A 13,427-nucleotide genomic window follows, 5' to 3' on the forward strand; every position below is an offset into this window, starting at 1 on the left:
ATAATTTCTATTATCATAATGAACAATGTGTCATTAAAAAAAGTGAAATAAAATTAATAATAAATTTAAAAAAATCACAAATTTAAAATAATGGTGTGATACTGCTATTTATTTGTATTCATTGTGTGTTTGTATAAAATAATTATGATTATTAAAAATAATAAAATAATGATTGATTTTAACTATTAAATTGTTAAAATTGAAAAATATATGTATTTATATTTTATATACCGGTGTTTTATTACTATAATTTTACTAAATTACAAAGAATTTAAAACTACAAAAGACAGTTTGATAAATAGTTTGTTTTCGAGCACTTATTGTAGTTTAGGAATTTCGAACTCCAAGAAGACGGATAATGAATTTTTAACTAACCAAAATAAAAAAGCCATTAAACAGCTCGATTTACTCTAATAAGGCTAGTTCTGCAAAATGATATAATAATAAATCTTTAAAGAGATGTACTGTCGATCCTTGAAGGTAAGTTCATAAAGAGTTTTTCATAAATTTTTTTGCTTTTTTTAATTATAAAAAAATTTGAATTTTTTCTGGTTTATCACAAAATTTTTTTAAATTCTGTTTTGTTATTTATTAATTTCATTGTAATGAAAATTACATTTTGAAAATAACCTTACCAAAATTACTTATAGAAAAAAATTAAATTTTTAAACCATCTATTTTGAAAAGCTCACAACAAATTATTAAAGTGACACAAATTTAATTTTTTTTACCATTCATTAAATTTTTTAATTGTTAATTTATTAACTTCTCTAGAACTACCATATCTTTCATTGTGATAATTTTATATCTACATAAAACTATGAGAAATAGATTCGAGTAACTTTTCAGACGCTCTCCTCGTTCCATACTTGATTTTACTTTGTATTTATGAAAAACTAATAATGATTGTGGACTAAGGCTTACAAAAACAATAACAACCTGTACATTTTATAATATATTTACATATATTTTTTATTTTGTATTTAAAAAAAAAAGATGTGTTATTTATGTATAAAAAAAAAAACTGGTAAATAAATGTACATATAAATAAAATTATAAATAAAATACCAAATTTATTCTATATATATACAAAAATAAAACTTGTATTAATAATTATAATTAAAAATAAACAAATAATTCTGAACAAGAGAATAATATAATTATTATTATTGTTTAGAGTAATAATACCTACAATTATTAGTATTATTTTTTACCTTCGCTGTTTTCAACAGCATATCAATAACCTACATCTTGATCAATAAAAATAATCTCGTATCTGTTCAGGAAAAATAAGGAACCTTCGTAACATGATAAAAAAAACTCGTAAATTAAAATCGTACCTGTTCAGAGGAAATTTGGAGATACCCATATATGCTTGGCAAAAATAAGGACTTCCGTAATACGATTGTGTTCCAGACATGTAATCCAGGCCGTATCCAGGAAAATACTGATCATTGATACGACTTTGTCCATTAAATTTAATCCATTCTCGATCCAAAGTAACAAAGAAAGCCTTGTTACGTTTACGTTACGGTTTACATATCCTGTCCAGATTGCATTAAGTCAAACATTTATAAGAGTATCATCAGGTTCTTTGGATGCGATATGGATCCAGTATACCTTTGGACAATGAATTCCTTTCAGGGTCTATCCTGTACTATTCCAGAAATTGTTCTATATGGTAAAAAAATGCATGGCGTTTATTACAATGCTGGTATGGTATAGAGATGAACACTATAGTATCCATGGTAGAATTAGACAATGTATGCTCTTGCACAGGTAGGAGTAGGGTCTGTAGAGACAGATACTATAGTACCCATGGTAGAATTAGGCAAGGTATGCCCTTGCGCAGGTACAGGTAGGGTGTGTATAGACAGATACTATAGTATCCACGGTAGAATTATACAAGGTATACTCTTGCGCAGGTAGAAATAGGGTAGCGGCGTTCGATCACTCTCTTTTATATCTCTCGTACGATATCCAGTCACCGCCATGTTGTTTATTTGTTTACGTTCTCGATAATATTCAGTTATCTTTTACACGTCTGATGCCAAAAAAAAAATCACCGTACATATCTCGGGAGTGATTTCTTGACCCATTTCCCTTATTATCTATTCTAAATGGTCTACATTTCTAAACGACCACATTCCTATCGAACTTTCTCAATTTATTGACATCCTGTATATTCGTTGTCAAAAGTGAATAGCTGAATGTCAATATTTTTGAAAGCAGAGCTTTTTAAAAATAATAAATTTTTTTTGTAAGCCTATACTAAAAAAGTTTTTCATATGTAGCCAACTTGCTAGACACTCTGTATAAGTATAAAACTATGAAACTAGAATACGTAATCAAATAACATGGTTTTTGTAAGATACACTTATATCAAGTGCTAAACATAATAAAAGTCGAAACCTAGAAAAGTTTATTCATCACATTGACTTCACGAAATTAGAAAGAATAAATTTTAAATTGCATTGAAAAATGTCATTTAATACTTTCATTTCTTTATCCTAAATAAACTACGAACGTACTCAATTTAAAAAAAAATTTCATGTACATGACAATTATAGAATGCAGTCAAAAATTGATTTTCTGAAATTGAGTAATGGTAAATTGTTTAGACATATTAGGAATCAATGGCAATACAATAGCATGGTACCATCTGCGTGATGAAAGAATAGAATTTAAATATTAGATAGGAAAATAACTTTCTGTGAAACTTTTTATAAAACAAACTTCTTTCCAAATGTTCTTTGGATCATTCTGATCATAGGCATGCAAGTCACAAAAATTTTTAACGAGTAGTTTTCGTGCTACGGGTGATCAAAGCTACGAATATATTATAGTTTTAGTAATGACTAGGAAAATGGCTTTCTGTGAAACTTTTTCAAACTTTCCCCAAAATGTTCTTCACATCGTTTTGATTAAAAAACTGTCACTGCCACAAAAATTTTTACGAGTAGTTTTCGAGCTTAGGGCTATAATATATGTGTAGATCGCAAATTTTGCGTTAAAAATTTTGTGGCCATGAGAGCTTTTGATCAGAACGATCCAAGACATTTTGGGGGTGGTTTAAAAAATCTTCACAAAAAGCCATTTTCCAGTCTACTATACTATAGATTGTAAAAGTTATAAACAATTAAAAATGCAAAAAAAAATATTTTGCATCTTTAATTGTTTATAAATATTGCAACTTTTTATGTGCTAAAAAACTTTTCATTTTTCTATGTAATGGTTCCTATGATAACCCACACAAAAAAGTAGGTGAAACGAAGTTCACCATCTATTATAATATATTTTATTCACAAAAATATACTTTTAGATAATAAATTTTAAATTAAGAATTCAAAATTTCGGGAATAATATTTAATAACCATATATATTTCTAGATGATTTATGTAACATAAAGTATGATTAACGATGCATACAAAATTTTAACGCTATGCGGTTTTCTGTAATACACTTTAGTTGAATACTTGAATATTTTCATTTTCTCGTGGGTTTTTTTTTTGCTCTTCATAATAGTATGATTCTAAATTATTTTTTTCGCATAGGTAATAAAGCTTTTAATATTTATGTTAAAGGTAAGTATTTATTATTTAATTTACAATATTTTTCTGTAACAACAACAAACAAATATAACTAGATTAGTATGTACCTAACTTTAAGGCACAAAAAAAATCACTGATACTTTTGAATTAGATTATGAGACCAGCTGCCTAAAGTAATACTTTGTAAGAAACACCAAATATGCTTGTTTTACTATAAACTACCTAATTCGAGTGTAACTTGTCATAATCTATTGTAACAATAAACGGCTCGGGTCCAGGTCTTTATACAAAACCACATATCGGGCCATCGTTCAAGTGTTATAAATTCCTGTTAAAAAGCTAATTATCAAATTAAAAACAGAAACTTTCCTTTCATTCAATGTCCAAACATTTTGGTTTGAAAATGTTCGGTTTATAATAAAATAATTTTAACTATTATAAATATATTTCTTTAATTATTTCACATTAACAAGTTATGAAATAAGCACTCACTTTGTTATGTTACTGAAAACTAAAACCCTACCGTAAAATGCCAACATATTTGTGCGCATTCCGACGAAATGTGGAATGAAATACTCATTGAATATTTTTTTTTACGTGGCTTATCATAGGAGCCGTACCATCATTAGTTCCATTACCTTATAGGTGTCATTGTCATTATGAACTTTTGATCTCAATCAATAAAAATAAAGAAAATAAGATTTGAATAAATACTTATTTTTAGATAAAATGGGGCATAGGTTGTTATTGCTTAAGAGGGGCCTGGAAATAAGAAAAGGAGAAGAATGTTTTAAATTGCAATTTTCCAGCGAGTAACAACTAGTTTCTTAAATTATTACTAGGGGGAGAAAGCACGAAAAAATTTTCTTCTAAAATTACAAAAACAGGAATAACAAAACTAAAAATTTCAAAAACTAAAAAACCATTTATTTAAAAAAATAAACTTTTTTCAAAATAAAAAAGTCATAGGAAAATTGTATACAAGCTAGTGAACAAAACATAAATAATAAAACATAGGAACCATTTTACTAAAAAAATTCAGATTAGATATATTTTGAGAAAACACAAAATAATTTTGTACAATCAGTCTTAAAAATTAGATTTATATTACAAATATGTTTTAACCTTTAACATTTTACAAATTTCATATTATGTATTTCAAACTATCCTTAGTTTAATTCAATTACAAAAATTTTCAAAAGAAAATCACAAATATAAGCAATAAATAAATAAAAATTATTAAATAAATGCATGCTTATTGAGTGCACTTTAATATGAAAAGTCTAGTGGGATCGAACCTGCAATCCTCACCAAAATGATATTGAAAATGTTTTGGACAATAAAAGTAGTTTGAGCAAGTATATGTCTTCAATTATTTATTCATTAATAAATTAGCTAATATAAATACACAAACTATTTCGCATCATTACTTATCGGTGCAACATATTCTAGCAGAAAAGTATACAGCTGTTCAATTCAAAAATATTCAATTCATTTTTTCCTTCTTTTTTTTTTGAAAACAAGATGTCTAAATTATTTAGAATCCGGAATACGAAATTAAAAAGCGTTTATACTTTTTAGAGATTCTACAATAGGGAATATTCATGTATTTTTTTTTTATATTTTTAATTCATTGTTTACACCGTTATAACAAAGTAAAAAATATAAATACTGCTTAAAAATGCTGTATTCAAGTTTAAAAAAAATATTTAAAATACATTAAAATTTTGAGATATTTAAACGCAGTTTTCTGGCGCTCTCTGTTGATGACGTATAAATACGTGATCTGTCAATTGGTGACAATTCAATGTATAATTTACACTTTAAAAAAATGAATTTACAACACAGAATTTACATTCGTTACGATTAAGTTTTCTAATAAAAAGCCGTAGAATAATATTACCCAATGAAATACCATATAAAATTTAAGTAATTAATATCATACAGTATGTCAACAAATTTAACAAGCCCGTACTATGATCCACGTCACGTCCGTATAAAAATTTGAATTTCCGTGTTAGAAATTTTTTAATTCCCTCACTGAATTTGTACTTTTATTAATTAATTTTAAGTAATTAAAAAGATATTAATTACTAAAATAATGGTTTAGTTGAAATGTCCAGTCATTAAAGTTACGGAAGAAAAATATTTGAACCAAATTTAAATTTCATGAATATCCCCTATTACGTTTTAATTTTAACTCATTTCCAGGTTGAAAATGATAAAAAGGAATGACTGCAAAGCTGATGAAGAAGTTGTTAAACAACGATAAGTAAATTGCAATAGTGCATTTATAAAATGACTGAATATTACATAAAGTGAAAAGTAAATTAAACTTACTATCTGTACCGACAGTTTGTTAATGTAGATACATACTATATTTTGCTAAAATGTGCGTATGAAAATGTATTCGATTCACTCTATCCGATTGAGATCAGTATTGCTTTTCTCTTTCTCAACTAGATTCTACTTTGTTATCCGTGATTTATCTGTATTGGAGTTTGAGTGCAATGAAGACAGAAAGAGTATTTTCTACGTTCAAAATAGAGAAAGCGCTAGGAACATTGAAAAATTTCTACTTAATAAAAATAGTGAATTCATGAACATATGTATGCAAATTATTTTAAAATATATAAAGCGGTTTATATGCTTGCTTTATCAGTGAAAATTAATCAATATTTGTATTCATGGAAACTTTTGTTCCACGTTCTAAACTCAAAATAAATTCTACTTTTCCGTTTTCCTCTTCACCACTCAATTCTGCTTGAATTTCTTCCACACTTTTACCCTTAGTTTCAGGTACCAGCACCAAGACAAATATTGTACCAAATATACAAACGCACGTAAATATGGAGAATGTGGCAAACGATCCAATTGTTCCAACAATTGGCTCAAATGTTTTTGTTACAATGAAAGCAGTTATCCAATTAAATGATGCAGCTAATGAACTAGCTGGACCTTTTACATTTGATGGGAAAATTTCTCCCATCATTAACCATGGAATTGGACCAAAACCTAATGAGAACACTACAATGAATAGTGCAACACTAATCAATGGTATAAATGAATATTCCCGTAAGTCATATTTCGTTGCAAAATGAAAATATGCTGATAAACATCCTAAGCATAATGACATTATTGATCCAGAGATAAGTAAGAGTATGCGGCGTCCAGCACGATCCATTAATAATGTTGATACGTATGTTGCACCCATCTAGAATTAAAAAAATCATTTTTAATAATTATGATAAATCTCTATTAATACTTTAGAAAATATTGTTTGGTGGTAGTCAAAGGACAAAGCAAAAGATGTTTGGAAAGGGCAACAGGGCAGAATTCATTTCATTTTTCTAAATTCCAGCGAATAGAAATTATATTCGAAGAAAGACATCAAATTGCCAATTTAATTTTAACAATAACATTTTAGTCAAATAATAAAGGGTAAGGGTTTCATGAAAAATAATTAAACTCGCAAATAAAGACTACAATGGCGCCACGTGGAGGTCACCGTTGAAAGCCTGATAATAACTATTCATTGGCTGTAGCTTTTATATAATATCTGTTAGACTGAAAATACCTGAAATGTCTTAATTCTTTCTTAACCAACTTTATATTGGAAATTATTATATTTTGAATGGTTTTTTATGAATTTTTATCACAATCAAAAGGGGATTTTGAATTTTAAGGAGCTGCAAATCTTAATTTGTTACTTTTCAAACAGGGAGAAAAGACGCAATATTTTACTTATTTAGGTACATATTTTTTTTAAACAATGTACCTCTTAAAATATAAATATCTGGTGCACTTAAAATTGACGGTCTGCACACTATGGTGCTTTGGTGAGTACACAGTAAAAAATAGAAATTTAATAAATATTCTAAAGCTCTCATTTATTATCTTTGATAATAATACTTATATCAACAGCAAAGAAATCTTGAAGTTTAACGATACACCTATTTATTCTCTATTTAAATAGAAAGATATAAATAGAAAAGTACCTGACTAGAATATAAGTAGGGCATACTATATCTCACAAATAATTAGCCCTCGTTAAGGAATTCCCTTAATTAAGAGATGGATCAATATTAGGGTAACCTCCAATCATCCCCACCCGTTTTCCACTTCATTGTCGTAATCTGCTTAGGGAATAAGGTCCCTGGCCTACTCCGATTTACTCTAGCATTGTTTTTTTTTACAGGAATCATGTACTTTTTTCCCGATTTGACCATGACACAAGTACATGTATGTATGAATGCTTTGTCACCCATTTAAGAAAACCTACTCCTATGTCGATCATGCCCCGAGATTATTATCTTTTTGTTGCTCTTTTTGTGCTTTAAGAAACGCCGTTTTATTTATCCTGACGACTTAGCCGGATAATATTGTTTTATTTTATTTCCATAGGAATTTCATAGCTTTTCCTCATCCAAGCCAACAATTTTGAAGGTCCTGATATGAACCTTCGAAATTTCTAGTCGGAAAGTATTTACAATAAACATAGACTGGGAATAACTAAACTATAGAAATATTAATTATGAAAGGAATTTCATCCCGCAGTCTCATCTTATAACTATCCGAATTGATCACAGTTATTAACTCATATTTCTTTATGCATCGAATTCGAATATTCGTCATTTCCAATAATAATTTAAAAATATATATATTCAATATCAAGAATAATACACATGATCATAACCAAAGACAGCATAGAGCCATATTCTGCACAATAAAAAGTGAGAGGAACTTGGGGTACTAAACTACCTGAAAAATAGGAGTATTAATAATTATTTATACAGCCGTGTCGGTAAATAATAAATTCGAATCTCATTCAACTTGTTGAGGTTTGAGATAAGCAGCTTCAAACTAGATGAGTTCCAAGTTTTTTTAACTTTTTGTATATAAGAATTTCGAGGTTTACTATATATCTTGGTGATAACTATTTTATAGCCGTTCATTTATCTTCCACGCGAAGTGTCTTACAATGTAATTGAAATACATTAATAGAACTCTTAAGCAGGAAATACCCATGAATTACCCATTATAATATAAAATAAAACTAAAAGAGCGCTTCAAGTACAACAGCTCTTTTCACGTAAGTAAAACTTCAATCTATAGCGGTTTTGAAATCGACGCGTTTTATCAAAATTTCTAAAAACCGAAGAAATTTGTCTAATAAAATTCCCATTCAGATTCTTATTTTCTCGCCCTGGATCGAAACAAGAAACCCTAAAGGAAAACGTCCATTTTTTATTACATACTCTTCCCAGCTATCAATAGAAACTTGAATGTTTTAACTGATTTTTAAAGCAAATACAGTATAAAAGATTTACAAAATCAAATATCATAGAACGAATATTTGATACAGAAATACTAATAGTTACGGTTCTATAAAATATTGGCTAAATTTTTTTTCTTTCATGTTATGAATACGCATGTTCTATGTACGCATTTCTATTAATGAACAATCGAATATTTTCAAATACACCCAAATGGTGGAGAATCAAATAAAAAACCTTGTGGTGTATATTACAAAATTGTTATCCCGAAGCAAGGGATATGGGGGAGAGATGAAAGTGAGAATGTGAAGAACTCTTTTATCGATGGTTTATCAAATTTCATAAAATTTACGAGATACTTTTCATTTATTTCCATACAACCATAATGTCACACAGCGAAGTGTGGCGGGGTACATCTAGCTGATTATATAAAAAAAATACAAATATTGTTTAAGTATTTAGTTAGGTAAGTTAATTAAAATAGCGCCCAAATGGCAAATGTCACATTTTAATATTATTTTCATCTCGTGTGTTATTTAAAATTCACAGTAATACCATCTTATATGTTTGTAAACAACATAATTTTTTATTCATACTTGGGGATTTTTTTATTTTCTTTCATAAGTTTTACTACTGAATACAACATAAGTCACTTCAGTGGTGTTCCTCCAAACCATCTGTATCTACCTCTTATAATAGATACAATACACAAATGGGAAATAAAAAAGCAAAAAAAAATTCTCTTGTTTCTATTTTAGTCGTTCGTGTATACCAAATCTCTCAAAACATTAATCAAACAGGAAAAAATTCGATAAATGTAAGCTCCTCCTAACCTCAAGGGATAATTTTGTTAAACCTTGTATTCCCAAAAAGTTGTAAAATGTATTTTTTTCCCGTTAATTTTAAGATAGAATTTGGAATGGGAAAAAAATACCTAAATCCGAATTTTTAAAGACTTTTCGGCTAATAGTTTTTTAGTTAAACGGGAAGTGTACGTACAATCGCAAGTATGTAAAGACATACGTTCCAGAAGAAACTTATCAAAATGGAATCAAGGGTGCTTAGAAATAATATTTCCGTTGAAAATCAATACTGAATTTTTCGCAATTACAATACTTCTTTTACTTTTCCTAGAAGAAGTAAAAAATTATAAAACGTACATACCTTTAGAAACACTACAAGTAATTTTTTTTTTTGAAGTAAAAACTTTTACTTCGCACGTTAGACGACATTTGATAGGGGAAATTTTATAGATTCGCATTAGCAATGATAACACACTTCAACATTTCACATTTAAAACATCAGTTGTCGACTGATCACTGAAGTTAAGGAACATTGGGCACACTTTGTTCTAGAGTGGGTGACTGCATACAAACTTTTACCCTCATTGTACCCCTTGGGTGATGCATTTCAAAAAATCCTTTTTTTAATGGACACTCAAGGTCATTTAAGGACCGTTTGTGTAAAATTCCATGCCTCTTAGTCACTCCAGTCATTCCGGAAGTCATGTTCTTCTTTTCTCTTTTTCGTATATTATAAAATCATATATTCATAATCATGCCTGAAGCCTCGATTCGATTTTCAAAGATATCATTTTTTCAAGCATTTTCTCAATTTTACTTAAACTGGTGTGCATTTCCGATATAAGTAGCTTCTAATAGCAAGCATAATAATTGACAATTTTGATATACATTGTATTCCACAGGTTATGAATGTTTGCAGTAAATTCTTTTCATATTTTCTTATATCTTTCATTTTTCCTTGTAAAAACATTTTTTTTTATTTAATAGATTTGTCAGTTTATTTTATGTTTTTACCTATAAAGTTTTACTTATTTTAGAATTTGTACACAGCTTTTATAAACGGACTGGCGTTAGTAGATTGCGTGACCTTAAGCAAACAATGCAGAACCTATAAACCATAGGTGTACGTACATATTCTTTAATAACATCGATTTTTTAATATTGAAAACTTAAAACCTTAATTATTGAAGTTTAGGAAAAAAGTGTAGGATGCATAAAATTATTTGGCTTAAACTTTCTCAAGGAAATCGTTCTGAAATGTTCGCCACTTGTTCGCGAAATATTCTTTATATGATCTATATTTTGGCTAAAGTTCACTGTAATTACTGCCTTTTCAATAATATGGCACACAACAGCACCAAAAGTTGTAAATTACATCTGCTAAATATCATATTATATTAATGTACAGTATAAGATTAATAGGTATAACTTAAGGAAAATGAAATAACCGCTCGCTCTTTCCTAAAACCTGTGGAATGTTTTTCTTAGGAATAAAATACCATTAGTAAACCAAGAGATAGTTGCGAAAGTGTTTCTATTTGTTTATAAATTGTTAATTCCATAATACTGATCAATGTTAAAGTGAACTTAAAAATTTAATAAATAGGCAACTTGTATCACGCAAATATTTATACTAGTTTTTCGATTATTTGACAAACATTCACATTTACGCCATGCAAGTTGCCTATTTCATTGACCGTTTCATTGAATTAACAATTTATTGTTTATTAACAAATCGAAACATTTACGCAATCAGCTCATGACGTATTAATGATATTTTACACTTAATAAAAACATTCCACTTAGAAACACTAGGTTTTAAAGAAAGACAAAATCTTTTACTGTACTATAGGAATAGGTAGGTATATCATTGTCAAGAAAAGTGTTCGATTAAAGCGGTGATAAGAAGTACCTAACTCTCCTCAAAATGGCTACAAAATATTAAGAAACGGCACTAAAATTTTTTATATTTGGATATTTTCCATTAAGGTCTTTTCAAAATTTTACAAATATTTTGGATTGTTACTATTTTAAAGATCAATTTTATAGATATAGCAAACAAAAATTTGCATTCATATTTTCAAAATAGACAAATTCAAAAATATTAAATGTAATAAAAACAAGTCATCCTCAAAAATACATCAATTACCTCTACACACCATAAAAGCTTAAGTAATTCTTCATTTTTGATATCCACATCGGTATTGTCACTCCTGAAGCATTTAAGTACTTTTTTTTTACGAAAAACTAAGGAAAATGTAGGTAGAAAAAGTAACCTAAATAAATTATTTTCGTGTTTGTATAATTATCTTGAAATGCGAGAAAAAAATGTCAAAATGTAAGCAGAATTGGATTCTGTCTATCAAGTGTTTTTTTCCCTCAGTAAACGTGCAAATATGTAATAATTATTATTTTCATATTCGTACACATATTTCAGTTGTTCAAACTTCAGTGTTTTTCTGTCTCTCTTATCAGATACCACATTTATATCATATTTAGTACTTATATATTACACCTAAAACATTGTACGATTTGTTTACTGTCGTAAACAAGAAATTCAAATTTTTTGTGAAATTCATATTTATACAATTTAACAAAACTGGCATCTTGTCGATGAAATCTTAAAACATTGGTTATTTCAATCCCTCAAACTCGTATTTTCATCCCCAAAAGTCATTTTTCAAAAGTACTTGGATAAAAATTGGTTTTCATTTTTAATCGAATAATTATTTATGGTCAATCAATTTTTATACCATGCATATATGTAATATACTTAGGTATAATAAATTTAGTCCCAAGTTTGTAACGCTTAAAAATATTGATTCCACGCACAAAATTTTGATAAAGGTGTTCATAAAATCACGTAATTATTCCATTTTCGGTTGTCCGTCCGTCCGTCTGTGAACATGAAAACTCAAAAACGAAAAAAGATAGCTGAAATTATTACAGCTTATTCAGGACGTCAAAAGTGAGGGAGGTCAAGTTCTTAAATGAGCAACATAGGTCAATTGGGTCATGTAAACCGTTCGAGATAGAACAAAAGTTTAAATTAAAAAAATGTTCCTTATAAAAAAATAAACAACTTTTGCCTGGAACTTTTTTTCGTAAACATCACTGTTTACCCGTGAGGGAGCAAATTAGGTGTAAATTGTATAGTATGTATTATAAGGGAATATCAGTTATGTATGTGTGGCATGTATGTATGTGTAATGTTAGAGAATATTCAACACTGTCTATGCATGGTATTTCAACAATTAACTCAGTCAATTGTTTGTGTTCACTTGTTTAACATAATTTTTCGTAATAAATTTTTTTCCCGAATTATGATAAACAAATTTTTTTTACACATGTACATATCGTCAAAATTAATTATTTTGGTTAACCCCGACCCAATTTTAAATCCGAATTTTGATCGGAAATGTCTTCCTTGGGCGTTGGCGAAATTTTCAGGAGTAGATCGTATAAAAATATTTATTTTGGTCAAAATTTTCTTTGTGTAAAATAAACTTTGTAGGCAAAAATTTAGGTAAAAGAATCATAGATCGATTACATCCGTGCCACGTTGACTTGTTCTTGAAAAAAAATTTTTGAAAATATTTTTTTTTTTTAATGCGATTTTCGAAAACCAAATATTTTTTTTTTTTAAAACACATCACTGTCATCAGCACATCAACAAAAATCACATTCCAATAAAACAGTTAGGGGTCGAAACTACGACCCATTCTGATTGAAGCAAGAGTTTAATTTTATGCGCAATCGATAGAGTGGTGGCACGGGAGGTTTGAATGACATTATAT

The 13,427-nt window shown here is 28.3% G+C and overlaps 1 protein-coding gene across 1 annotated transcript in view; it reads right to left on the minus strand.

The window, feature by feature from the left end:
- Window positions 1-5,732: 5,732 nt before the first annotated feature.
- Window positions 5,733-13,427, minus strand: part of LOC123305310 (facilitated trehalose transporter Tret1-like) — a 38,171-nt gene continuing 30,476 nt past the window's right edge. The window contains exon 5 of the mRNA XM_044886997.1: window positions 5,733-6,765. Coding sequence (XP_044742932.1) covers window positions 6,220-6,765 — 546 coding nt within the window. The 3' untranslated portion in view covers window positions 5,733-6,219. The remainder of the gene's footprint in view (window positions 6,766-13,427) is intronic.

The sequence above is a fragment of the Chrysoperla carnea genome, chromosome 1 (assembly GCF_905475395.1).
Source record: "Chrysoperla carnea chromosome 1, inChrCarn1.1, whole genome shotgun sequence".
NCBI lineage: Eukaryota > Metazoa > Arthropoda > Insecta > Neuroptera > Chrysopidae > Chrysoperla > Chrysoperla carnea.